The 26,420-nt window shown below is 47.0% G+C and overlaps 1 protein-coding gene across 1 annotated transcript; it reads left to right on the top strand.

Moving 5' to 3' along the window:
- The first annotated feature begins 195 nt into the window (after positions 1-195).
- KLHDC10 (kelch domain containing 10) lies at positions 196-23,346 on the top strand. Its single transcript, XM_050906460.1, has 9 exons — positions 196-316; positions 14,211-14,432; positions 14,971-15,125; positions 16,342-16,490; positions 17,137-17,221; positions 18,143-18,209; positions 18,822-18,869; positions 21,033-21,172; positions 22,440-23,346. The coding sequence occupies exons 1-9, from the start codon at positions 196-198 to the stop codon at positions 22,647-22,649; spliced, it is 1,197 nt and encodes a 398-aa protein (XP_050762417.1). The 3' UTR covers positions 22,650-23,346.
- Positions 23,347-26,420: the final 3,074 nt, after the last annotated feature.

Below are 26,420 nucleotides of genomic sequence, written 5' to 3'. Positions count from 1 at the left end.
GCTTCCCCCCCCACTTTCGGCGCTCTATTGCTCCAGCCTGCCTCCGCGGCGACGCGCAGGCGCTCAACCCCCCACATCAGCGTTTCATTGGCCGCGGCTGTAGAAGCTCGCCGCTGATTGGTCGGCGGCGGGGGAGGGGGAGGGGAGGGAGCGGGCCCGCCGCTGGCTGCCGCCTGAGGAGAAGGGGACGGGGCTATGGCGGCGGCGGCGGGCGGTGCCCGGGAGGGCCTCAGGGAGGGCCCGAGCGGCGCGGGGGGGAATGGCGGCGGCCTCCTCAACCGCTTCGTGCAGCTGCCGGGCAGGCCACGCTCGGTGGGTGAGTGGCGGCCGGTTCTAGAGGGGGGGCGGGGGGTGACCCCGTCCCCAAGGCCTCAGGGTGTCGGGGACCGGGGCACCCCCGTCCCCGCGGCCTTGAGGGGATGGATACCCCGCAGTTGGGGGGGTTTGCCCCCGGCTCCGCGGCTCTGGAACGTTTGGGGGGGGGAGCTGGGGTACCCCATGGACTTGGGATGGGGAGAAGGGTGTCACCCTGTCCCCAAGGCCCGGGGGTGGCGTGGGGAGGACCGGGATGTTCCCGTCCCAACAGCCCCGGGGTATGGAGGCCCGCAGTCGCGGATGGGGGTGGTCACACCTTTCCAAACGGTCTTAGGGTGTTGAAGGGGACCTACAGTCTCAGGGGGGGAGGGGGCCACTCCCTTTCTACGACCCCGGGGGATGGCGGTTCTTCCCTCCCCGTCCCGGCGGTCTCAGTGCATTGGGGGATGCTTGGATGCCCGCCACGAGTTGTTCATCCCCATCCCCATGGACGCAGGGTGTGGGGGGGGACAGGGTACCCCACGGTCCCTGGCGGAGGTCAGCCCTATCTCAGTGGCCTTGTGATCCTGGATGGGCCTGGGCTAAACCATGGTGACACCCCCCACCCCGGCTCCCCAGTCCCAACGTATCAGGTTTTTGGGGTGGGGAGCCCCACAGTCCTGGGAGGGGTGGTCCTGGGATGGAGGGTCCAGGCTACCAGAGGGCCCTTGGATTAGACGTCAGCCCAGTCCTGTGCCCTGGGAATGATGGTTCTTTCTCTTTTCCACCTTCCTCCTAGCAGTGTTGGTATGTGGGGGGGTTACCCCATAGTTTCTGGACATGTGGGTCACCCCACCCCAACAGCCCCAGGATATTAGGGGGAGGAGGCCGGGGTTAATCCGCAATCACAGGACTGGGGAGATCACCTCCCATCCCAACAGTTCTGCGATACTGGGAGGGATGTGGGGCATCCCATGGTTCTGTGATGGGGGGGTATTCCCTGCTAGTTTGGGCTGTCCCTCTTCCTTGTCTCCATAGCATTCTCTGCCCTCAAGAGCCACGTGATGCTGGGGTGCTGCCACCCAGGAGGTGGGTACCCCAGGCTCAGGGCATCCTTTTCTGCCCCGGCTGCCCCAGGCCCTGCCACTCAGATCCCTCAGTGGGGGATATGAAGCCCCTCGCTGCCTCGGGGGTAGGAGCCTGTGTTCAGCGTGTCTGGAGCACCAGCAGCGGCTGGGAATGGGCTTTCAGAGCAGGGTCCGCGTTTCCATCCCTGTGAAACCTGTCATGGTCTGGATCTGCAGCAAGGATGGCTTCGAGCCTCGTGCAAGACCGCTGTGAATTTGCTAAGTGGCTCCACACCTTCTATTTTTGGGTGAATTCTCAAACATGTTTCCTTCCTTCTGTGATAAGGGCCTTTTTTGGTAACAGAATTGCTGATTATCTTCAAGTTCCTGAATTTTAATCGTTGGCTTGAGCGAGCCGGTAGCGCATCCTCCTGATGCGGTTGTAACGATCCCGCTTTTGGCTACGGATTATGTCCTGACGTGGAATCCTGCCCTCCGCCACCTGCACAGGGGCAGATGCTGCAGTCTCAAAGACAAACTACCCCCATTCAGCTCAGCCTTAGCGCTTAAGTCCAGCCTTAACAAACCCGAAACTGACTGTCAATCTTGCTGGAAAACTACCTGATGGAAAAATCCCGTTTGAGTCGATTGCTGGAGTTTTCTCCCCATTCGACACCTGTTAACGTCCTATTTATAGAGCTCCAGCAGCAGCCCTTACATAACTGTTGAGATAGAGAGAGAGGAATATTTTTTTCCCCTCCTTCCATTTCCTCCAACCAGGTTTGTCTTCTTACCTCCCAGTTCTCTTTCAGAGTTTCCAGGAGGCGTTCCTTTGTTTTCCCCACCATTCAATGCCCTAGACTCTTTCCAGAAAGCACGCTATCTCCTTTTAATCCTGTTTTTATAAGTAATTACTGTTGTGAAAGCATGCGAAGAGCTCGTAGCAATGCTTTGGTGTTGGATGTGTTTGCTACATCCCCCCCTGCAGAGCACTTTCGCTCCTGCTAAGCTGTGTGTTGTTCGAAGTAGATCTGGGCTATCTCTTGGTTAAACATGAGAGCATACGCAATGATTTAGGTGCTGCTTTTGTCACATTCTCCTTTTCCACCTACTTGTAGAAAAGATTTTAAACTTTTGTCACCTTTTTCACTCTGGAGAATTTCATTTGCACGGGGAAATGATTACAAAAGGTAAGCAGGCAGCTAGCGGGACCTGGGGCCAGCGTTGTGCTGCTCTGTTTGCTTTTTCAAGCGGAATATTTCTGTCGAGGGTTTCTCAATAGGGGCATTTCTCAAGCAGCGTCTATAAAAGAGTCTCATTGATGGCTTAACAGCTCAAAAAAAAAAAAAGCAATTTGTTTGTGTTTTTGCTGCTTCATGATGGGTAAAATTGTATGTTGGATAAGGGAAAGGAAGGAACTATTTTTAGGTGTTTGTAAGCTTTCGAAAGATCAAAAACGTCAAATATAGGTGGTGTGTGGTTTGTTCTTCTCCTTGTTGGAAATCTCCCTGTCCACATTTAAATTTTTTCAGTATTTTCATCAGACTCTTGGGGTTAAGTGGATAGAAACAATCTGGGGACCTAAATATATCTTTGCTTCTTGCATGCTCGGCATTTATGCTCTTGTCTTGAGCTATAATTTTCCCAGTATACCAGTCACAGTAGGTTTTTTTTTGTATGGAGAGGTTCAGAGTTTCTAATGTGTATTTAAAAAAAATAAAACAGAAGACCCAAATATCCTGAACCCCTTTGTGTCGTGGGGGAGCAAGCTGAAAGCCATTTGTTTGAAGAGCAGTGTACATGTGATACCTTAATTAATGTGATAACCTTACAGAGAGACCTGGACAGGCTGGAAGACTGGGCAAGCAAGAGCAGTATGAAGCTTAACAAAGACAAAATGCCAACTCCCGCACCTGGGATGACATCCCAAGAGCCCAGTACAGGCTGGGATCTGTGTGGCTTGGGGAGCAGCCTTGCTGAGAGGGACCTGGGGGTCCTGATGGACAACAAACTGTGTATGAGTCAACGGCCAAGGCAAATCGGGTCCTGGGCTGCATCCAGAGGGGCATTACTAGCAGAGAGAGATGGGATCATCCCGCTCTACCCAGCGCTTGTCAGGCCACCCCTGGGGTGCTGTGTCCAGTTCTGGTCCCCACAAGTCAAGAAAGACACAGCCAGACTGGAGAGGGTCCAAAGTTGATGGTCGAAGGGCTGGAGAACCTGCCCTATGAGGAAAGGCTGAAGGAGTCAGGTCTCTTCTCCCTGGAGAAGAAAAGGCTCAGGTGGAACCTCATCATGGTTTTCCAGTACTTAAAGGGCAGCTACAAAGAGGACGGAGGGTCTCTCTTCACAAGGAGCTGCATGGAGAAGACAAGGGGCAATGGGTACAAATTGCACTGGGAGAGGTTTCATCTCAATGTAAGAAAGGCATTTTTTACAGTAAGAACAATCATTCACTGGAACAACCTCCCCAGGGACGTGGTAGAGTCCCCGTCGCCGGAGGGTTTCAAGATGTGACTGGACAAGGTGCTGAATAATCTCATCTCGGCTCCCTTTCCCACAAGAGGTTGGACCAGATGATCTTTCCAGGTCCCTTCTGACCTGGGCTGTTCTATGGTTCTCATTTCCCAGAATTCCTTTCTGTATTTTCCTTTTACATTTTTTAAAAAACCAAACAACACAAGGAACACTCAGTGGTGTAAAATCTGTAATATGTAAATTTCTGGGGCAAATGTTTCCTCTTTTGCTCTGGTTTCTCAATAAGGACCGTTCACTCATAAGGGTTCCTTATTTTATTCTCTGCTCTGGGATGCTATCTCGTGTATTATAATCCCGTTCCTGTTTTACTAATCATGGGAAATACCGACAGTCAATTGCATGCTTGTGGAAATGTTTGAAATACGTGATTGCTACAAAGAGGTTTGAAAACAAAAGCCTCCGAGAAGCAGGATAAAGAAGCAGACCCATTCTGGACATCGATCCAAACCCAAAAGCTCTCATGGCTGGATGTGAGAATGATCGTTCTCCTAGAAACACTGCTTTAGAGACTTCAAATATTTGAAAGGCTCTTGGCCGGTGGTCTGCAGATTTTGTTTGGCATCCTTGGCCGGATCCTCTGGCCTCTCCCAGCGGCCCTCGGCCCTGGGCAGAATCGTTGTTGAGGCGTTGGGGACCCAGGCGCAGCTGCTTTTTCTCCTGGGTATTTTTCAGGCGCGGGCAGCCTGCCACGGAAGGGAGCGGTGTGATCTGGAGAGGCTGAACGCAGCTGGATGAACGAACAGGTTTTAAACCTTGTTCTCGGCAACGCGTTCGCATCCTGCTTATCCAAACGTTTGTAAGGGACTGTAATTACATGAGTTACAAACTTATTTTGTCTGGCCGGTATGAAAAAGATGAAGCTTTGAAGACTGGAGTCAAAGTCAATATTGACTTGTCCTGTTCTCTCTCCCAAGAGCTAGCAGCGCTTTGGCTTCAGCCCTTCACCTAAATGTCCTTCAGAAGTCTTGCAGAAATCATAAATGGAAAGGGAGTTATTGAAACCTGCTATTCTGGATGTTGAAAAACTAGGTAGGAGGGAAAATAATACTGATACCCTCTTTGGAAAGCCTTAAGAAGCAGTAAAGGGATGCGTACACACACCTTAGCTATTCACCACTGGTATGTTACTTTGAAAAGATGGGAACCAAAAGCCACACTGTAGTCATTAGTTTTACATATTGTAGTTGTTTAGTTTATATTTCGAAAAATAGCACTTGAAATACAAATTATATTGCTAGTAGTTACGCTAATAATATTGTGGTGTTATATGAGCCTTGCACTGGGATTAGTAGGACTGAAGATCACAGATTGATGGAAAAAGCCAGCATGTTTGGGGCAAGTCTTGCAAACAGAAGACCCTCCACCCTGATAACAGGACACAGTCCATATGGATGCAGCTCGGTGCCTGTGCCGTTCCTTTTCCTGTTAGCCTGACAGGAAGAACTTTAAGAAAGTCAAAATGAGGAGACACAGACAATAGGCAGCAGACCTGCTTAAACTTCATGGAAGCAAAAGGAAGCAAAACTCTCAAGGCCAAAGCATCTCGCTGTAGGAGCCAGAGGATGTAAAAGACCTGTCCAAAACTAGTCTGTCCTTCTAAATGAAGAACAACCCAGGAATCATAGCGAGGACTTGGCAGCTGTCGTCCTCTCACCCTCCATGCTGTACGTAAGTGATCCTGGCCGGATCACTTGGATATACTTGGTGCTTGTGGGTATGAGCAGCCAGAACCAGCTTATTTAAATATTTTGTAAAATAAAATCACCCTCCCCTTCCGCAAGATCTCACACTGAGTTTTGTTGCACTAACTTCTTGCACCCTTTACTTTGCAAATGACACTCCAGTGGATATCGTGATTAAAATAGGTTGAGAAAAAAGGGAGCTTATAAAGGGCGGTGCTGGGGTTGCTGTTCTGGGAGATGTTTGAGGCTACACTTGCATATCTGTTGTTTATGCTCCAGGAATAAATAAAACTGTGCTTTGTTCCAGGTGGTCTGGAGGAGAGGGAAAGAAGGGCTTGATTTAAAATACTTTAGCATAGTCTTCAAATCTGGATTTGAGCCACCCTTGATTCATGGCTGTACATGCAAATAGTTTTCATCAGTAAATATGAAAACAGCAAATAGTCCTGTAGTTCTAGGAGGAAAGTCTCTCTAGATGCAAGTACTTAACCAGAGTGAAAATTCAGAGTATTAAAACCACCAGTGCTTTAATTGCAGCCCGGGAATCTTGTTTTTAATTCTAGCAATCTATTTGGCAGAGTTTTCCTATTGTAGCCTGGCAGAATGTGATCCTTGCTTTTATTTCGCTGCCAGCCCTGAATGTTTAAGCTGGATGAGGTCCTCAACATTGATCTGTTTCAGGTTACCTGATGTGCATGACAACCTTTAATCCATCAAATTGCGGAAGAAAAATGACACTGCTTTGTTCAAGGAATAAACTGGGAGCTTGCACAGTGTTAGCTAGTGAGTCCTACAACGAAAGCTTGAATCCGGATGCTTTCTGTCTACACCACGGGATGGCTGCCTTCCCTTGCTCTGTCTCATTGTATAGTATTGCTCAAGGAACTACAGGTAGAGCAGCATTTAATCTTTAATTTTTCAAAGCAGAATTACTTGGCACAAGTGTGCGATCACCTCAGTAGGTCTGCTCTTTATCCTGCCTGCTGTGTCGAGCATGCGTTGGAGATGAAAACACAGCTGCCACACTGTGTGTTGTGAACACTGATAGCTGTTGCTCGGATAAGTTTTGGTAAATTTGTGCATTATTGGTGACCTGGCATTGTGTTGTGCAGTGTGGTTGAGGTGATACTCTAAATAGCTAGCTTAAAAAATGGTATATACTGTTGGTTGTAAACATTTGGATGGCCATCATGAGCTTGTGGTTGAACTGCCGTCATCTTAATAAATGGCAGGTTTTGTGTTTGAAGCAAACTTCATTTAGCAATATGAATCTGTAAGCTTTTCTGTGCTATTATTTCCTAATTTTCAAATATTTAAAGAACTTTGAGGCCTGATGTGTTGATAAAAAATATGCTGCATATGTAAAGTGGTTTTTCCAAATGCGTCTTGGTTGGGAAAAAAACAAAATGGTTGCTTGTCCTTGAGATTTAGAAACATTGGCAATTTTTATTGGATAAACTTCTTTTCTGAAGGTTAGAAGCCAAGTGCTGCTTCTGATCTTGAATCCCACCTGCATGTGGAAACCCTGAACTCGAGACCAGTTGTCCTTTTTAACTGGGGTCGCCTGCGTGAGATGATGTTGAGTGTGTACATCTTCTGGGAGGCTGATACCGCATGAATACATTTCACCGATTCCCCCGAGTGCCCAGGAAGGTTTGTTTTACAGGGGAAAAAGACTGCACTGAGCAACCGCCTCCCTGCAGCACCGAACTCTGAGCTTCCAGATGCCAGAGCATCCCCTGGCTCCATCCACTGCTGGCAGGATCTCGATCCTGCTCTTTTCCTTTGCTTTTTGGCTGCTTTAACATGAGCTGGGCAAAAGGGAAAGGAAAAAACAGAGGTTTGCTTCTTCTATGGAGAAAGCAATGTGCTATAAGGGAAATACAGATTCTTGGGGTCAGACGTGACCCCAAGATTTGAGTAAAACCTTTCACATCGGCCTTTAATTATTGTTTTTGGCTTTGAGGATCGTTCCCTGTGTATTCTGAACAGAATAGACAGTTCTCCCTAATTTCTGTTGCCTTTAACTTATGTACTTTCCTTTTTGTGAACAGCAATGTCTTTAAACGGCCAAATGAGCAAGCAGTGAAGTGGTTGTGTGAAACAAGCAAGCAGTACATGGAAAAAACAAATCATAAATGCTTTGACTGCTACATTGTTAGGATCTTTCTGTAATTCAGTGACTTGGGATGGGGCAAGCAGCATGTCAAAACATTATAATTGTGCTCTGATTTCAGACGGGTCTTTAGCGGTCCTTAAAGGCTGAAGGAATAAAGAGGCAAAACTTTAAAATCGACACCTGCGGCTTGGAGTCTGCTGATCTGACTGCAAAAGGATATTTTTTGCACCCTTAGCAAGCAACAGCACATGGCAGAGTTCAGAAATGAGGCATCCTGAAGCTGGAAAGTCGTCACAGTTGCAGCTCCAAGGCAGTAACCCATGGGGAAGGGGTATGCGTTTGCAAGAGGAATACGTTTATTTAGTCCTGCTCCTGCCATTTCTGCTAGCTACAGCCAAATCTCTTTCCGGTAGCTGTGGTGACAAAAGAGCTTGACCTGTTTCCATTTCCAGAGTTGCCTTTTAAGCGTGAGGTTAGCGGTTTTGCTTCCTTCATCTTCTTTTCTCCCAGAGGATCTAGAAATCATTTTTGCTGCTGCAGTTTGCTTTGGCTACTGCTCAGCCTCGTACCTGGCCCTGGCGAGGGATGATACGGGGGTCATTCTTCTTTTCCTGTCTTCTTACAGGTTTCTGAGCAGACGGTGGGACAGCCCAGACCCTTGGCCTCTTCTTTCCGATGCTGGTTGGGAAAGGGAGGCAGCGGTTGTGGATTTGCCACCTCGAGAGAACAGCACTGCATTGGTTTGCTGGGACCTGATAACGAGGCGTGGTAGTGATTAGGGAAAATTCCCTTAAAAAGAAAAATAAAATTCTGCAGAACCTGATGGCATAGGCAGACCTCACTCTCTGCCAAGAGTTTCTCTTTGATTAGTAGATTTATTTGGTTTTTCTCTGGCAGCATGGTCATGATAAGAAAAAGGATGGTTTCAGGCAGGCTCTCAAAACAACTTCATATTCAACTCTTTCATTGTTTATTTTTATTTTTAAGAAATTAATTCAGCTAATTAGACCTTTTTTCCCCTCTTGTTTAAAAAAAAAAAAAAAAGGCCAGCTGGCTAGCTTACTAACTCGAATAGCAGGTACTCCCCTCTTGTTTAACCTAGCCAGTGAGATGATACCAGCAATTTTTTCCTGCAGTCAGGAAAGGGAGGATAATCGAAAGAAAATGCCTTTGTTCTTCGAAACTTGTCTTTGTGCTGCTCTGAAGCGCCTCTCGCCTTACCTTTGTGCTGCGTGTGATTCAGTGCAACCGCTTGCTACTTCGCAGTTTAATTTTCTTCTTCTGTAACTTTATTATAGAGCTATTGAAAAGTGGTAGAGAAATCCAGTAGACTTGAGCGTAGCTACTGACACATGCTGTGGTTCTGGGCATGCTGGTAGCATTTGATCTGCTCTATAACTTCAAGTAATCTGCTGATGCCAAGGGATTTTTGTGGTTTGTTTTTTTTTTTTCTCCAGGCCTTCCATAGACTTCTGTAGCTGTCAAGGCCCCAGACTTGGAATTTAATAAACTTTTAAGCTTCTGTTAGTCAGAATAGGAACAGTGTTCATGGACCAGCATGTGCAATTCAGCTTCGTCCTCCCCATAAGAGGGACATTTTGAATGAGAGTCTTGTTGGACACCATTCAGGACCATTACACTTTCTCCTCCAAAACAAAGGATTTCTTTAAATTTTCTTAACTAACATCTCTGTTTTCTCCTCCTTCCTGCCCCAGACCTATTCTGTATTCAAAGTTTTTGGAGAGGTAGGAAACACGCGTCTCGTGCATTGGTTGTTGTGCTGTGTCACATCAGGAAACTCGGGAACAGATATTCATGCAGCCTTTTTGCTTACTCTCCTGTTCTAATAATACCTCTTGCAGGAGAGGTATTCAATTAGGGATCCACTTTAACAGAGTCAATCTGGGCCATCCGAGCAGCTCCCTCTGAAGTCACTCAATGAATCACTTGAAAAGGGTGAATTTAACAGGGTGTTAACAGGTCAGTGCATAGACTCCAAGCAAGTTTCTATCAGATAGCTTAGTCCTAAATTAGGACTTTCCTTAATCACGTCCCTGTCGCAATGTTTCAACTTCATTCTGTTTGTGGAGCTTCTTATTCCCTGGAAGTTTTGTTGTTCCTATTTCTGCCCTCAGGACCAAGGAAAAGGAGACTCCTTGTGAATGCACCTTCCCATCCTTGCTTCCTGCTTCGCTTTGGAGTCTTAAACTGGGAAAGCAAGTGCTTTCCAAATTATATCCGTCCACTTCAAAGCCATTTTCTATAACTAGCTTTACGACCTCTTTCCCACAGATCTGTCTTGACTCAATACATCGTGCTGCTGTGTACCAGCATCGTGTCTGGCATCAAAGAATGCATAGTGGGGCCCGGTGACTTGCAGCTTTTCACGGTGATGGTGCCTTGCTGTGCTTCGCTTAGTGTTGGGCGCTTCTTTAATCTGTGGCAGGTCCAGCTCTTGGGGAGATGGGCTTTGCTAACTAGAGGAGGAAGTTAGCAAACCCTTGGGTGTTTCCACCTTCCTGCACCGTCTAAAGTTTGCACTTGTGTAATAGGCTCGTTGCGCACCACTAATGCTGGAGCAAAAACAGATCCAAAACTTGCGTGAAGAATTTCAGTAGATGTGAATCATCTGTTAAAACATAATTAAATGGAAATGCAGCTCTTTATTGGAGGTGCAAGTCATGGAGCTTGTCTGCTGAAGAAACTAATCTGAATTAAGTCTTAGATTCAGCTTTTACAGGTCTCTTCTTTAAAAAGACATAACTAGAGGAATCTTTTTCTAAGACTTTCTTCTAAAGTGAATTAAGGTCACTTCAATTGTGAATAGAAGAGTTTGGTGACAATTTAACTCAGTTTAACGTTGTTCAGTTCATTGATACATTTGCGAGTGTGCTTGCATAGGTGACTCAGAAGATGTGTTGGATAATTTTTCTTCCTGTTTTATGGGTAGATATGTCATCTTCTCTGGGCCTCTGCATGCAGGAGGATCTAGTCCATTGAGACGAAGGCGTTAGTGAAGAGCAAAGCTTAAAAGCAGCAGGCTGGAACTGTGAAGCCTTTGGAGAGAAGTCAGTCCTTACATGTGGAGCACGGTGTTGAGCAAACACAGCTGGGGTCTGCTTGAATAGAACAGAAAATCTGTTATTCTCGAGCAGAGCAAAATGAAATTGCTTGTGTTGGTAGCTACAGGGGTTGACCCTGAGCTTTCGGAAACCTTGCTCTGGTTGGCATTTCCAGCCCTCCTTTCCCTGGGAGTCACTGCCGTGTGGCAGGCACAGTGAGAGGAAGCATTTCAGCCGCTCTCATGTGCAGTTTGGTGTTCAACTTAACGCTGAGGACAGTGGATTTCCCCCGAGCAGCTGAGTTGTGAATGCATGACCAGGGACAAACATCATTTCTCCTGCTATCTCTGCCGTGAGGATCCCTAGCTTCTGACAAAGGACAGTTACCGAGTGAGTGTTTAATTGAAAAATTTGTTCCTGTAGTGCACAGAGCCCTTTGAGTTATTGGCGAGAGTAGTGGGAACGGGCAGGGAACTGGCGGCAGATGTGGTTTGCAGCAGGAACGGCTGCGTGGGAAGGCTGGTCCTTTCAGACCATCTCGGTTGGGTACTTGCCAGTATCTGACACCAGCTCCGGCTTCTGATGCCCTTTCTGCGTCTTGAAAATATCTGGAAACAAACCGTCTTTTAAAGCTACGAGATGGGTTTCTAGGTAAATAGGAAGAGGTGAAACCAGCTGGGCTGTGTATGGGCTTAATATACCCATCTTGCTGTCTCGAGGACCTGCATGCATCAAACATTGATCCCTTTCTGTTGCAACTTAACTGTTCCGGGGCTTTATGGCAAAGTCAGGTGTCTTCCCTTTTTAATTTTGAGGTGAATGGCAGAGAAGACCTCCTTAGTTTTGTTTTTTAATTTATTTTCTTTGAATTATGCCTCTTACTCTTTAGTGCGTTGGCTTTATATAAAACTCAGCCTTATTCTCCTCTCTTCCTTCTGGAAAATTCTCACGGCAAGTGTTATAACTAGAGGGAAATAAGATCTATAGTTAATGTAATATTCGAAGTCCTAATTCCCTAACACCTTTTAAATGCAATGGGTGATTGAATTAAGTCCTCACTCCCCTGCAAAATATGTGCATCAGTGCTCCCAGTCTTTGCTGGAATTAAGCTCCCATTTCAGTTCTTTCAGGTCTTCTTTTTGGAGACCTTTAGGGCAAACACAGAAGAAGAAACAAGCAGGATGAGCTCACTTTGGCCGAGCGCAGACACGTGAGCCCTTCGCTAGGGTATCCTCTATAGGCTGCAGAGAGGCATGGGCACTTGTCAAGCATGGTTTTGTTTGCAGATATTCAAGGTCAGATGAATTACCTTCTCGAAGCATCTCCGATGATAAGAGTCTGAATGATTACCTTGATTGTAGATACCTTTATTGTCAATGTGTTCGCTTAAAAATGAATCCATCTCTTTGGATAGTTTCAGAGTTTAAAATAAAAAAGCCCAAAGGGACGGATGTTTCTCTTTCCCTTTGTGAATCACCTCTAAAGCGCATAATATTTGTTTAACAGTTTAGTCCAGCACTAGTTCCTGGCTGCCGCTATTAGTACATGTAATATCCATCCCTCCTGTGCGCTAATGTCCGTGCCATGCCGGGTGCCCCATGGCACTGCGCTGTCTCAGTAGCCAGGCCAAAGACTACAGATTTTTCCGTTAATTCCTTAACTTTCTTCCCCTCTCTTTCAGCCAGTGCTTATTAGTTTTCTAAGTGGGGATTGCTGCGAGACACAATTATTACTGGAAACAACCCAAATCTGTCAAAACTTAGCCACAAGGAGTTTGTCTGAACCCTGTAGAGCAGCTTAATTTTGGACAAGAGTTGGAGCTTAAAGCAGCAGCAAACGGGGAACATGATTAAGCAAAGCTGCTTGTGCTGAGTTAAAATTCATTATTCAGTCTGGACAAATCATTTATTTCACCTTTCCTGTAGGAAAGATGCTTGATGCCTCATTTGTTATTGCTCCGCATGTCTGATTCACTGCCGATAATTGTAACAGACTCTAAGAAGAAAACACGATGGGTCCTAATTAGATGCTTCACTGGGTCCTGTTCCGTCCTAAAAGTCCATAAAAGAGCTGTGAGAGCAGGTGGGTGGTGAAGATCGCTGGTTTGTTTGGGTGGAGGGTCTTCGGGGATCTTCTTTTGAGGGTTTTTTTGGTTTGCTCTTTATTGTCAGCTGAACCAAAGCGGGCTGGTCTTGAGGTGCAACAAGCAGGGGATGTGCTTGAGAGAGTGATGGTTATGCATTTAAATTGTACATTTTAGGGGACTATTATGTATCCTCCTTCTCAGGATGAAGCTTAGAGTTACTCTCACCAAAACACTGTTGTATTGCATAGAAAAAATGATTTTTGAAACCTTCCTGGTTTAGTCAGCTTGAGATGTTCTACGCATATCTCACAACCTTCTGGATATCCTAGTGAAGGATCCTTTGTTCAGGGACCTGATCGTTCTCTGTTCCTTTCATCTTTCTCATTTATTATGTGGTCCTGTGTCTTGTTGAAGGAAAACATCCAGCTCTGGCACTGTGCTTGGCTCTTGCTGTGCATCGAATTCGAGCAAGCTCGGAATTACTTTTTGATCACTTGTCAGCTGAGACTTCAATTGCTGTTGTCCAACAAGAATATTGCTGTTTAGGTTTTCCTGGACTGAATCGGTCTTTTTGTCTATTCCAGTTGAGGTCTGAGCTTGAATTGTCCTCCCCGCTTTTATTTCCATTGGCTTTTAGGGAAGAGGGTGGGTAGGCAGAGGGCTTCCTTTTGGGAAGGGCTGCATCTGCCACTTGTCAAGCTCAGCCTGTAGGATCTGATGGATTCTCTGCTGCACTCCCTCCCAGTTCAAATGCCTTTATCTACGAGCAGATTTTACTTGCTGTATCAGACCTACGTTGCTTAATGTTTAGGAAGCCCAGGGGTGTCCAAAGTGAAAGAGCCTTCTTGAGGTACAAGGTGCCAGGAGCAAAAGAGAAGAAACAGAGAGAAGGTTTGTGTAGGAGGGAGAGCAAATCATTACTTTTCTTCTTTGTTCCTGTCGGGCAGCTTTAAATATAAACATTTTGGAACTGTTTCCTAAGTGAAATCTACCATACAGAATGACAGAAGGGGGAATTTGTAAGATATCTCGGAAATAGCTTTTACGGAAGGGTTGTCACATGGAAGGATTGTCATGTGTCGACCTGCAGACAGGTCTCCTTAGGCAGGTGTGGTCCGGGGGCTAGAGTGGACGTGAATGAGATGGTGACACACAGAGGCTCTCCCCATTCCTGCTCGGAGAAGTGGATCTGTCATTACAGAGCCGTTTCCTCCTGGCTGCAGACATGCTCCCCTATGGCTAAACACCAGCCGCTCTTGTTGGAAGACCACCTCAGTGGGTGTAGTCCTGACCCTCGGACACAAGCTCAGCTCCTCTGCTGACATTTCACTGAAGCTGTTTTACCTTCTCATTTTACTGTAGGCCATAGATCTCCACCAGCAAGAAGTGGCCATCGTTGCGTGGCAGATAATGCCAACTTGTATGTGTTTGGAGGCTACAATCCTGACTATGATGAGTCCGGTGGGCCAGAGAATGAAGACTACCCGCTCTTCAGGGAACTCTGGCGGTACAACTTTGCTACAGACACCTGGCATCAAATGGGCACTGAAGGCTACATGCCCAGGGAACTAGCCTCCATGTCACGTACGTATGGAAATTCAATTCCTATGCGCCTACTCCTGAAGCTATTTTAATCGGTGTCCCTGGTGGAATGCAAAACCAGGCAAGAACTGGGAAATCTGGATCCTGTTTCCAACTCTTCTGCAAGTAGGCCTTGAGTTTGGGTTGGTTTTGTGGTTTTTCTTTCCCCTTTCTCTCGGGTTGAGGGAGAGGGAAAGAAAAAATTTCAAATGCAAGAGGTAGTCTTCAGGTGTTTAGCTTGATAGTTGCAAGGCACCTGCACTTTCAGCAGCTAGGTGCTCAGTGCAATCAGACATCTCAAAGCATCCAAAAATAGATCTCTTTGTTCACTAGCCATTTTTAAAAGTAGGCCTTTGGTTACCATGGTTTTAGCTTGCATTCTTTCTCTTTTAGAGCATTTCAAAGCCATAAAGGCGTAGTGTGAATTGTAGGTTATTTGCACAATATTGAACACTCTTTGCCTACTGTCTCCAGAGCAGAGTCGTTCTGTTCTACTGCGTCTCACAGCAACAAGTATCTCTGCTCTGTCTCTCTCTTGTAGTTGTATTGCATGGCAACAACCTCCTTGTGTTCGGCGGCACTGGGATCCCCTTTGGGGAGAGCAACGGCAACGACGTCCACGTCTGCAACGTCAAGTACAAAAGATGGGCTCTGCTCAGCTGCCGAGGAAAGAAACCCAATCGAATCTATGGCCAGGTACGAAGGACAGCCCTTGTTGAGGCACTTCGAGTGTGCCTGCGTACGCTGCGCTGTGTGTCACAGAAAAGGGGCCAGAGCATGGAGATCTCTTCTCTGCTAGTAACCAGAGTTGTTCTCTGTGTACATAAGTGTAAGGAAAAGCAGGGATCATTCATAAAGAAATAGAGCGGTCTTGGTTCTTTGAGATTTCAAAGGAAAGGAATAGTTTTCTTGTAGTTAGAAAAGCCAGAATTTGTAAACTAAATGCCAAGTGCAGTTGAATGAAAAAGTATGTCTGATTTAAGGAGTGGTTGGTAGTTTCTGGAGTTGCTCTGTAGCCTCCTCAAAGCCTTTAAAACCCAAAACTATAAATGAAAACAATGGTTAGTAGGTCTTATTTGTATTAGAATAACAACTTTTAAGACGTTCTGTAATGTTGTGGATGAACATGGTGTACAAAAAAATAGATTCACTCTCACAGGAGGACTGCCACCTTTTGCTGTGCTTTCCAGTAATACTGCCAATGTACTTGTGGTGCAGACATTTATAACCCAACTAATTTCTCATTTAGATGTGTGCCAGACACTTGGGGGAAGGAAAGGGTCTTCCCCTTGCCCGGTTCAGCTCGAGCTGGCCTTTGGCAAACAGGCAGTTGGGAGCAGAAGGAGCTTACATCTCTGCTTCCACCTTGGACTGCATCAGGGAATGGTGCCTGCACCACCTTTTGCAGTTTCAGTAGGCTGATAGTCCGTGTGCTTTTGAATTGTACGGGCTGTCTCTGTTGTTTAGTCTGACTTACTTATCCACTGTGTTTGGGGCTTTCTCTGTTACGCTTAATGCCGCTGGCTATCTGATAGCTGGTTTATAAGATTCTCCGTAACAGTATCTGTGTAAGGTCAGCGTGGAAGAGATTCAGGGTTAACTGTGCTTTGGTTTTAGCTCCTGGGAGCCCCTGCTGCACAGATCTGTCTTGTCTGATGCCTGAAACTCAGCAGCTCCACTTCTAGGTCCTCATCTTGTGACCGTGGAGTTACTTTCCATTCCTACAGACACCCCCCTATCTTTTGTGTATCATCCTTGTTTGCCCTTCATATTCCTCCCGAACATGTCATTTTGTAAGTTGTAGGTAGAGCTTTGCAAGCAGTGTCTGTCTTTGGGAGGGCGGGAATTCTCTCTTTTTCAGACACTGATGTCACATGTCCTTTCTAACTGGTTTCTCTCTATTACCTTCCAGGCCATGGCCATCATCAATGGTTGTCTCTATGTGTTTGGAGGAACAACTGGTTACATTTACAGTACCGACCTACATAAGCTAGACCTCAACACTAGAGAGTGGATCCAGCTGAAACCAAACAATATGTCCTGTGACATGCCAGAGGAGAGGTGAGAAGCTGGACAGTCTGAGAGTTTTTGCACTGGGGAGTCACCGCCTTTGCTGGGAGTGAGAAGCTGCGAGAGCGCAGACAGGGCACTCTTAGAGCAGTGTTTTCGGCTGTGACCCTTGCACAACCAGTGCTCCAGCAGTCTGGCATGCAGGGCGATGTAGGGATGGGGTGTGAAGCCTTTGCCAGGACACTGATCTGTACCGTGTGGTGCCAGAACAGAGCTGGGGACCTGGGGCAGCTGGTGAGTGCTGAGGAGGGGAAGAGGCTCTGGTTGATCCCCGTGTCCTAATCTGTAGCAAGGGGTGGAGGAAGGAGGGCTGGGAGATCAATCGGTGACCATCTTAGTGAGAGAAGGGGATGGAGTATTGAGGGCCATCACGGTGCTTCACAAATCATTGTACTTAAGTTCCGTGGTGCTCTGCTCTCAGAAAATGCCTTTCAAGCTTCTGGGGTGCTGCTTAGATTGCTCGTGAAAGCTTCCACACCTTCTGAAAGCTCCCAACCTGAGGGACTGGTACAGTATAGCCTGGCTTGGGGTGTCTGCTTAAACCACTCAAATTTGTTAGTGTTTTCCAGAAGGCTTTTGTGGTTGCTCACTTGCACTACTCGCTTGTGCTGCTAAATGTCCTTCTTTGCACCTTCAGGTACAGACATGAAATCGCACATGATGGTCAACGGATTTATATCTTGGGAGGTGGAACTTCCTGGACAGCTTATTCCTTAGATAAGGTAAGGCAATCAGAAACCTTGAGTACTTGCCTGGATAGGAGATTTTCTACAGGGAAGTATAACCAGCATGGTCTCTTCATCTGGCTTTGTCGGGAGAGCTTGGTAAAAAATAGATAACTAGGAGCAGATTGTTCTCCTATTTCTGTAAAACCTGGTGTTGCCACAAACATGTCCTGTTGTCTTACAAATGATGAATCTGGTACCCAGTGACCATACCGATCTGCAACACAGCTTCGTTTCTGTAGACCTGTTACCAACGATTCTCATTCAAAAACACTTAGGACATATTTCTAAATGTTGTATTTGTGCCAAAACAGGAAAGTGCCAAAGGAAGGAATTCCTTGACGTTAAATTCAGATATTGATAGGGTGACTCTTTTCTTGTCTTCTCCCTTAATCGTGTGCTTTAATTTCCTTTCTTGTGGTAAACTTTTTTCTCCAGTACAGTTTGAGGAGGGAAGAGTGAATTAATCTTGAACGCCAAAATGATAAACGAGGAGACTTTAAATAGTGCTCCGCTTCCAAAAAAGTTGGAAGTGCAGCAGTTAGCATGACTTTTTATCTCTCCATTCTCTGCATTTCTTTTCTCCTTATGTGCAGTATGAGTTAGGTATTTCTAAATACTTTTGAGAACTGGAGGGTGTGGGGTTTAATCAGTCAAGTTTTTTTAAAAGCAGTATTCTTTTTCTTCAGCTCTGAGGCTCAAATAGCAAAGCCTGAGATGATAGCTTTAGTAAGCTAGTACGCTTTGAAGGTGATTTGATACCTGCTTAGTCACTGGCTGTGATTAGGTAGTTTTGTTTTTATGCTTAATGAAAAAGAGGTGTTATTTATAGTGGCTCCCTGGGTCAGAGCCTCTAACTGCGTCATCGTAGTGCTGGGAGAGCCAGGAGGAACTAATGGCTCCTCTTTGTCCCTTCAGATCCATGCGTACAACCTTGAAACCAACACCTGGGAGGAAATTGCCACAAAACCTCACGAAAAAGTTGGTGAGTCTGGAATTTCCCGTGTCTTCCCTGTAAACCAGAGAGTGGCCAAGATGCTCGAGGATGCAGTTTTCTGGCAGGCTGAAAGCTTTTTTCACAGCCTTGTTGTCCAGTACGTGACTTAACGCTGTCTTCTTTAGAGCTTTAGCAGTGAGGACTAACCCATCTGAAGCACATTTTGTAGTCTGGCTTCTCTCCCTCCCTGGGTGGCAAAGATGATAGTGGCTGGCTCTCCTCCCAGAAGAAGACACGCATCATCTCTGCTCCCTCCGAGGGACCATGTGCTGGCCTGGTTAGCAGCAGGGGTTTCCCTGAAACCTTGTAGGCCCTTGGCTGCTGCTTTTCACCGAGCCAGAAGTGAGAGCTGGAGTCTGTGAGGAATGAGATTCCGGCACATTTCTTCCTTCCCTGGAGAGCACGTAGGAGTCAAACCTGAAACAGCTGGTTGCTAAATTAGAGATGTTATACCTGTGATTGTAGGAAAGCAGAAGCCCCTTATAAATGAAACAAGTGACTCCTATCCATGATTGTATGTTGAGATATAACCGCCACTTGCCCAAGCACTTTAAAGTAACTATAGTTGATACCTTTTTTTTTTTTTTTTATTCTTTTCAGGCTTCCCAGCAGCCAGAAGATGCCATAGCTGCGTTCAGATAAAAAATGGTAAGATCTGCCCCTTGAAAATTAGTGTATCTTATACAACCTAGCAGTGACAAGCCCATCCTTCCAGCCTGAGAGATGCTGGCCTCCAACACATGTTTGAGAGAACTGCAGGGCACACGTATCTTTTCTGGAAGAGGATTTCTTTCTTGTTAACAGGCCTTGAGCTGCCCAGTTGGCACCACTCTTCGTATGAGGGAACTTGCTGCTGTAGGCAAATTTACTTCTGCACTGCACAGTACTGTTGCTCTCTGAAATTCTGCAGTATTTAGGCAACATGTAAATCTCTTTTGGACGTGTGGCCACTTCAATGTAAGATATCATGTATTTTAGCCACGAGTGTCCATGATACTTTGCAACTTACTGATTGCAAGCTCACGAACAGGTATAAATGATGCTCCTGCTACAGCTTGGTGACTGACCTGTTAGCTTTACAGTCTGCTGTGAAAAGCAGAGTGGGCCCAAGTGCTGGAAGCCGAGTTCTTTAGAGACAAGATTGTTCAGGGATTTCTTTGATAGTGGGTCCTTTTCATGATGTTATAAATCCAAGATGCTCATATGGAGGGGATTATGAGGCAGTGGCAGAGTTAGCACCTGAGTCTTTCTATTCTCTAGTAAAATGAGGGCCATTTTATATGTTAGGAGCTGCACGGAGCTTAGTAGAGCCTTTTGTTCTTCACTTTGATCCTCCAAATGTTCTTGCTGTAAATCACTTGCATGGCACTGTTTGAGGCACATCTTAGAAAGGGCTCTGCACGTGCAGTCCGTGTTCAGCTACTCACAATTTTGAATGGTAGAGTGTTCCTTCAACTAGATTTGGGCCTCTCCCATAGCCTCGTTGTCCTCCAAGAACGCATTCCCCCAAACTTGATAAAAACCAAATTGCTCATAATGGACTGAAGAAGCAGTTACAATATTAATCCTTCTTGTCAAAACTCTTCAGCTCGATTACTGAATGCTGTATATTAAAGGGTGCTGAGCCATGCGGAAGAGTGATATGCCAGATTATATTTCTTAGGAGTGTTAATTGTGCCAATAAAAGTCAGGCAGGAGCTGGGAGATGCTTCCAGTCACCTTCATCAGCAGTACTTTGCTGCAGTGCAAGCCTCTGAGCTGAGAACTTGGGCAAAGCCGGGAGCAAGGACCTGCCTCTGGCAGGCAGCAGGACTAGGAGCCGGGGCTGTGGCTGCTCCCCATGGGTTTAAAACCACTAGAATCTGATCAAACCCAGGTACCTGTGAACTCAGGTTAGCTAGGGCTTAATACAGCTTCTTAAAGCAGGAGTTGCACTGCACTCCTGCTTCTCAACCATGGCGGGGCTGGGATCAAAGGCAGGCTGGGAAGTGGACGTGAGCCAGCAATGTGCGCTTGCAGCCCAGAAAGCCAACCGTATCCTGGGCTGCGTAACAAGAAGCGTGACCAGCAGGTTGAGGGAGGTGATGCTCCCCCTCTACTCTGCTCTCGTGAGACCCCACCTGCAGTACTGCGTCCAGCACAAGAAAGACATGGACCTGTTAGAGCAGGTCCAGAGGAGGGCCATGGAAATGATCCGAGGGCTGGAGCACCTCTCCTATGAAGAAAGGCTGAGAGCATTGGGGTTGTTCAGCCTGGAGAAGAGAAAGCTCCAGCAAGACCTTATTGCAGCCTTTCAATACTCAAAGGGGGCTTATAAGATGGGGACAGACTTTTTAGTAGGGCCTATAGTGACAGGAGAAGGGGCAACAGTTTTAAACTGAAAGAGGATAGTTTTAGATCGAACATAAGGAAGAAATGTTTTACAATGAGAGTGGTGCGACATTGGGGCAGGTTGCCCAGAGAAGTTGTGGATGCCCCATCCCTGGAAGTGTTCAAGGTCAGGTTGGATGGGGCTTTGAGCAACCTGATCTAGTGAAAGATGTCCCTGCCCATGGCAGGAGGCTTGGACTCAATGGTCTTTAAAGGCCCCTTCCAACCCAAACCATTCTGTGATTCTCTAAGCGGCCTCTGTGATTATGAACAGTGTGCTGGGACTGATTTGGGAGGTACTGAGAGCTTGTGTTGAGGTAAAATAATTGTTGATCTTAAAACTGTTTTGGAAAGGTGATCGCTGACTTCAGTCACCACATATTCTGCAATTGCTGGGTGAATTGCTGGGCCTGTAAGCACCGTGGGCTTCCTCTCTTACAGATGTGTTTGTTTGTGGAGGCTATAATGGAGAAGTGATTCTGGGAGATGTCTGGAAGCTGAATCTGCAAACTTTCCAGTGGGTCAAGCTCCCAGCTGCCATGCCGGAACCAGTGTATTTTCACTGTGCTGCTGTCACACCCGTAAGTGACTCATTTCTTTCCTACGTAGCTGAAGTTCAAGCCATTCGTCCAAGCACTCTGACGTTTGTGTGGGCTGCAAATAGAGCTGAACCGATGTTACCAAGGAGGTGATCTCCACTGGATGCAGCATCTTTAGGGAGGCTGAGGGCTGGTGTGAGGTCACTGCATTGACTCCTTTTACTGCTGCTGCTGTTTGAGGAGCGGTACCACTTAGTACATTCTGCTTACTAAAAGCAGTGATGCGAAATTTTAGCTTTTAAACTGCATCAGCTCCAAGGAGTAATTCCATGTGTCAACAGCAGTTCCTGTTTGCAAAAGGAAAAAAAGCACAAATACTCCCCCAAGTAAACTGGTTTTAGCCTACTGAGAACAGCCTGAGTTGAAAGATTAGCAGGTGAGCAGCCCTCTTTGGAAACCACTGCTAATGGGAAGGTTGGTATTGCTAGAGCTTTTTGCCATAACTAGAAGCTTAGAGAGCTGCGGTTGATAAGCAGCAGGCAGCAAGAAATGCATTTAGCTGTGACTTCAGCCTTCTTCAGCTGATCGTTGCCTTAGGGCAGCGTGCGAGGGCAGAGATCGGGTTTTTTGGTTGTAAGAGCAGGTGTCACCTAGTTTGGCGATTGTTACAAATGCAACTCTTTCTGGGAAACTGTAGGCCTGATAAAGGTGTTTCCCAGGCAGCTCGGTGAGTGCAGGTGGGTGCCTGGACAGCAGGAATGCCCTTTCTTTTCCTGTTTATTGAAAAAATAAACTCTCACAGTAGGTCAGCAGCTGAGCTTTTCCCATCTCTCTGCTTTCGTGTGATTCCTGGAGCCAGCAGAGGGAATGCAGCATGTCTTTGTATGGTGTCATTTTAGTTTAAAAAAAATACATTCTTTTTAGCTGAAACCTAAGTGTGGTTCTATACTAATTTATTAACACTTTGCTGCACTCCTAAAATTGATTTCTTGGGGTGGAATTCACCTAAAATACAGAGCAAAGCACTCTAAGCTAGCGGATACGTGCTTTAGGATGAGAGACACGTGCCCTTCAGCAGTGATTCCTCCCCTTGGCTACAAGAGGAGCCCAGGGTGACTGGCTCAGGCAGTGACACTTCTGTTACCAGCACATAAAGGTGTGTGAGATGAATCTTGCTCTGTGATTAACCAGCTGGGAATCTGGAGAGTCAAATCCTGGTTTTCCTGGTTGTGTCGCTCCTCAGCACCTTCTGGTGTGCCAGTTTGGTCTGTGCCCCGTGTAACTCCCCTCTCCCCCTTTTCCCATCTAGGCTGGCTGCATGTATGTTCACGGAGGGGTGGTCAACATCCATGAAAACAAACGGACTGGCTCTCTGTTTAAAATGTGGCTGGTGGTACCCAGCCTGCTGGAACTGTCGTGGGAGAAGCTACTGGAATATTTCCCTCATCTAGCAACTCTCTCCAGATCTCAGCTTTTGCACCTTGGACTGACGCAGGGACTCGTTGAGCGACTAAAATGAGAACATCTCATGCTTCTGTCCAAGACACACTACTTACAAGAAGCCCCTTCCCACCCCCTATTTATGAGTACAGTGGATGGTCTTGCTAAGAACATGGAGGAACCTGCTCAGCGCCTTACTCAGCAAATACATCGATGCCTTTGTAGAAATTTTCACTTTAAGTTGTTGAAAATCCACTTTTTATTTATGGATCTCTAAATTACACCATTAATCAATAATACTCTCTGGGACTAATCTATAACATCCAGCCATCAAACTGTCATCAGCACATGCTTGCAACTTAATTGGGGAGGGTGGGGAGCTTTGCGGATGTCTGAGCCCATGCTTGCATGTGGCGCATTCAACTTAGTATTTTCACAAGATGTATCTAACGGAGGACATTCAATGCAGAACAACAGCCGACCTGTTCTTTTGCTTTGGATAACACTCATCCCCCTAACACTCAGCTGAGCTCTCCCTCTATAAAACCGAGAACTCCTTCTGCTTGAAGGCTTTGCATGTGTTTCATGGGCATGTTCCCATCTCTTTGAGCTTCAGAAGACGGCTGGAACGTCGCACGGGGCTGTGAGCGAAGCTTTGCCTGTGCAGCTTTTCTGGTGCAGTGTGCAGTGATTTGAAACACCCCGTGTCTGTGTTCCTCACCTTTTCATATTGAAAGGTTTGCTTGGAAGACCGGTTAAAAGTTGCCACTTACTTAATGGACTACTGTGTAGTTTACTCGGGGTGGTGAGGGGAGGGAAAAGGTTTTGCTGAATCTTTTTTAACCCTTTCTGCTCACATCATTGCACTCTGAACGAGCTAACAGCAAAAACCCACCCCGTAGATTTCAGAGCTGTCTTTTAACCTGCAGCGTGTCATACCCAGTGCTTGGGTGAGCCACCCATGCCAGCTCAAGTCCTGGTTATCAGCATCTGGCTCTAACGTGTATCTGTAAGCTTTTTGTTTTCCTTCCTCCCACACATCAGCCTTTTTCTAGCTAACTTCGTGTTCCTCCGGGGGTGGGGGATATTATTGCTGCGTGTGGTTTTAATGTGGATCCTTGGAAACTCATGGATCACTTATCCCAGGAAACAGAGCATTGAAAAAGGGAAGAGGGAACACCTCTCCCTCTCGCTGCGAACAGTGGTCATCTCTGCACAGGCAGGAGAGGAAGGGATGTCTGTCTATCTCTTGTCTTGCTGTGCTTCATGTACTGTGAAATTTGCTCTAGAGACCATGTGTAAGTGGCCATCGAACTCTGAGCAGCTCCACTTGGCTGGCATCCTTTTCATTTGAAGACCATTTTTAAGTGCCTTTTGGGGTTTTTTTTAAATCAGCTTTTCCTAGTACCTTCCCCTTCCGTTGTCAAAGGCAAGGCTTCGACTCTGGGGTTTTAGTTTCTTTTTAAGAGATTGCATTTATGTTTAAATAAACCATAGCATTGTCTTCATGTTGTTAATCTGAACAGCACTGGCTGATCGAGTCACTGCTACCCCTCTTAGGGAGCACTCACCCCTGATGTTTAGTTGAAGTGTTACCGCTTGCCCCAATGTTAAACTTCCCCTGTTCTTGGGGATAGATTTTCCCCCTTCTGTAGCTTCAGGTGCTGCTTTTTTTTTTTCCTCTTCAAGGCCCAGAAAAATAAAAGTTGGGCATCATAGCTGAAGCATTCTCTGGTGCTTTGGACCACAGAAACTGGTGGCAGCTGCTTGTAGCTCTCTTGTATCTGTCCCTTACGTTGTGCCTTTGCAGGACTTGCAGCTCACAGGGCAAAGCTGGGGACCTCAGCTGTGCTGCGTGGCTTTCACAGGCCCCAGCTCTCTGTGTTTGGGCTGGCTTCTAGCTAAGAGCCTGTGGGGCAGAAAGTCTTTGCTCCTGGAAAGTAGCATCACCCTCTTTCAACCCCTTCCAAGCCTTCCTGGCTGCTTGCTGCAGTATCCCGCTGCTCCTGGCTCCGGAGCTGAACCCGGACCCTGCTGGCAGCTGTGGGCTGGGGCAGGGTTACCTGCTCTCCTGCCCCTGGCTTGCAGTGTCCTCTTCTGTAGGACCATGTTGGGCCAACGGGCCTTTTCTCCAGCTCCCTCTTCTGGCCTGAACTCAGTTGCTCTGGAATGTCTGCCCTTAATCTTTGCCTTCTGGCCTCCAGTTCTGCTGGGACCTTTATACTAGAACAGCCTGATTATACATGTGCTGGTTCTTCCCTTACCTGCTTTAAAAAGAGCATCTCCCATCATCACCAAGGCAATATTAAAACCATCCAAGCCTGGATCTCTGATCAAGCAGATTCCTTAAGCTCTAATGTCTTCCTTGCTCCAGCAGCCAGGAGCTTTCCCCGATGTGAACCCAGGGAAGAGGAAAGGCAGTAGGTGTCAATCTGGGGCACATCTGGCCTCAGCCCAGCTCCATACTGACACCTGTAACACTGTCACTTAATCGTAGCTTCAAATCTTGAAGCAGAGCATGTTCAGCCACCCAGGCAGGACAATACAGCCCTTGACATCCCTGTGACACACTAAGTCACTGCTGGGTCACCCAAACACAAATGCCCAAGCCTCTTCCAGTGGCTGGACCACTGAAGGTGCAAGCCCAGAGCCTGCCTGTGCCCTCCACCAGTGGCCTGGAGCTGGTTTCACCCCTCCAACACAGCCGTGTTGCATCCCCAGCCCACAGGACTTACAGGAGCATGGCCAAGAACGCTACACAATAAAAGATGAGGGACTTGCTTTTGCTGATAAAAGCAGATACAAGCATTGTCCACTGATGGGAGTCCAGGGGTCTCTCCCCTCCCAGTAACCTGGGGTGGCTGCTGCACGATGGGCACAAGATCTTGGAGGCTGCTCTTCCTAAAAAATTACTTGTTTTAAGCACTGCAAAGCTCACAGCTCCCTTTTGAGGGTTTGCTTGAGTTGCTGCTCATCTACTGCACATTAAGTATTTGAATGATAAAAACTTCTCCCTGGCTCATGGCAGCAGAGGCTTTGCTCTGGGATGCAGCTTGAAGGCTAAATGGCTCCAGACTTTTCTTGCTCCATCTCCCGCTTGTCTTCACCTCCAGCCCAAGTACTAGTTCCTCCTTTTTAGGGGCAAGTTCACCCCCTCTGTGTAATACCATACTCAAAAGCAAACGAGCAGAGTGTTGCTGCCTCTGCCAGGGCAGGGCCAGTTCCTTAAGGGAGAGGGAAAGGCTTCAGCATCTGCAGCAACTCACGGAGGGAAGAGGAGTTAAGAGCATCCGTGATGCTGCCTGGAATGGGGACAGGACACACAGAGACAGAGAAAGCTATCTCAGAACCAGGTTTTGTGGGACAGCCCTGCTGCCTTCACCCCATGACTTACCCCTGCTCCCAGCACCAAGCAGAGCAGCTCGGGGTGATGTGTGACCTCTTTGGGGCATCCTTGCAGCCACCAGCGGCTACTGCTGGGCTTGTCCTGCTGCAGAGCAGGGCACAGGGGAAGGGACCCGCAGTGCCGGCCCTACCACACTTTCCCAAACATGAAGGCTGGATCTGGCTCCAGGAGAAGTCCCAAGCATCCCTCACCCCAGGGTAGATGTTTTCTCTTTAGCCTCAGGCGAGATGTAGGAGAACCTGCTCGGTGCCATCATCTTCTGCCCTCCCATCCCGCGCCTTTCCCATCTCTTGTTGCCCTGTGCCGTTGAGCCCATCTGCAGCCATCAGCCAACTCTGCATACTCACCCAGGAATCTTCCCAAACATCTGTATTAACGACAGCAGGATTATCCATACTGATGCTATACTAGGAAAACAAAAAAAGCTTGATAAAGCAGCATTAT

Source organism: Gymnogyps californianus, chromosome 1, assembly GCF_018139145.2.
Source record: "Gymnogyps californianus isolate 813 chromosome 1, ASM1813914v2, whole genome shotgun sequence".
NCBI classification, from domain to species: Eukaryota; Metazoa; Chordata; class Aves; order Accipitriformes; family Cathartidae; genus Gymnogyps; species Gymnogyps californianus.
This window is presented reverse-complemented; position numbering and strand designations above follow the sequence as displayed.

Coding starts and splice junctions, on each gene's coding strand:
- KLHDC10 (XM_050906460.1), top strand. CDS start 196: ATGGCGGCGGCGGCGGGCGGTGCCCGGGAGGGCCTCAGGGAGGGCCCG. Junction 18,870..21,032: donor CTGCGTTCAGATAAAAAATG/GTAAGATCTGCC, acceptor CCTCTCTTACAG/ATGTGTTTGTTTGTGGAGGC. Junction 21,173..22,439: donor ACTGTGCTGCTGTCACACCC/GTAAGTGACTCA, acceptor TTTCCCATCTAG/GCTGGCTGCATGTATGTTCA.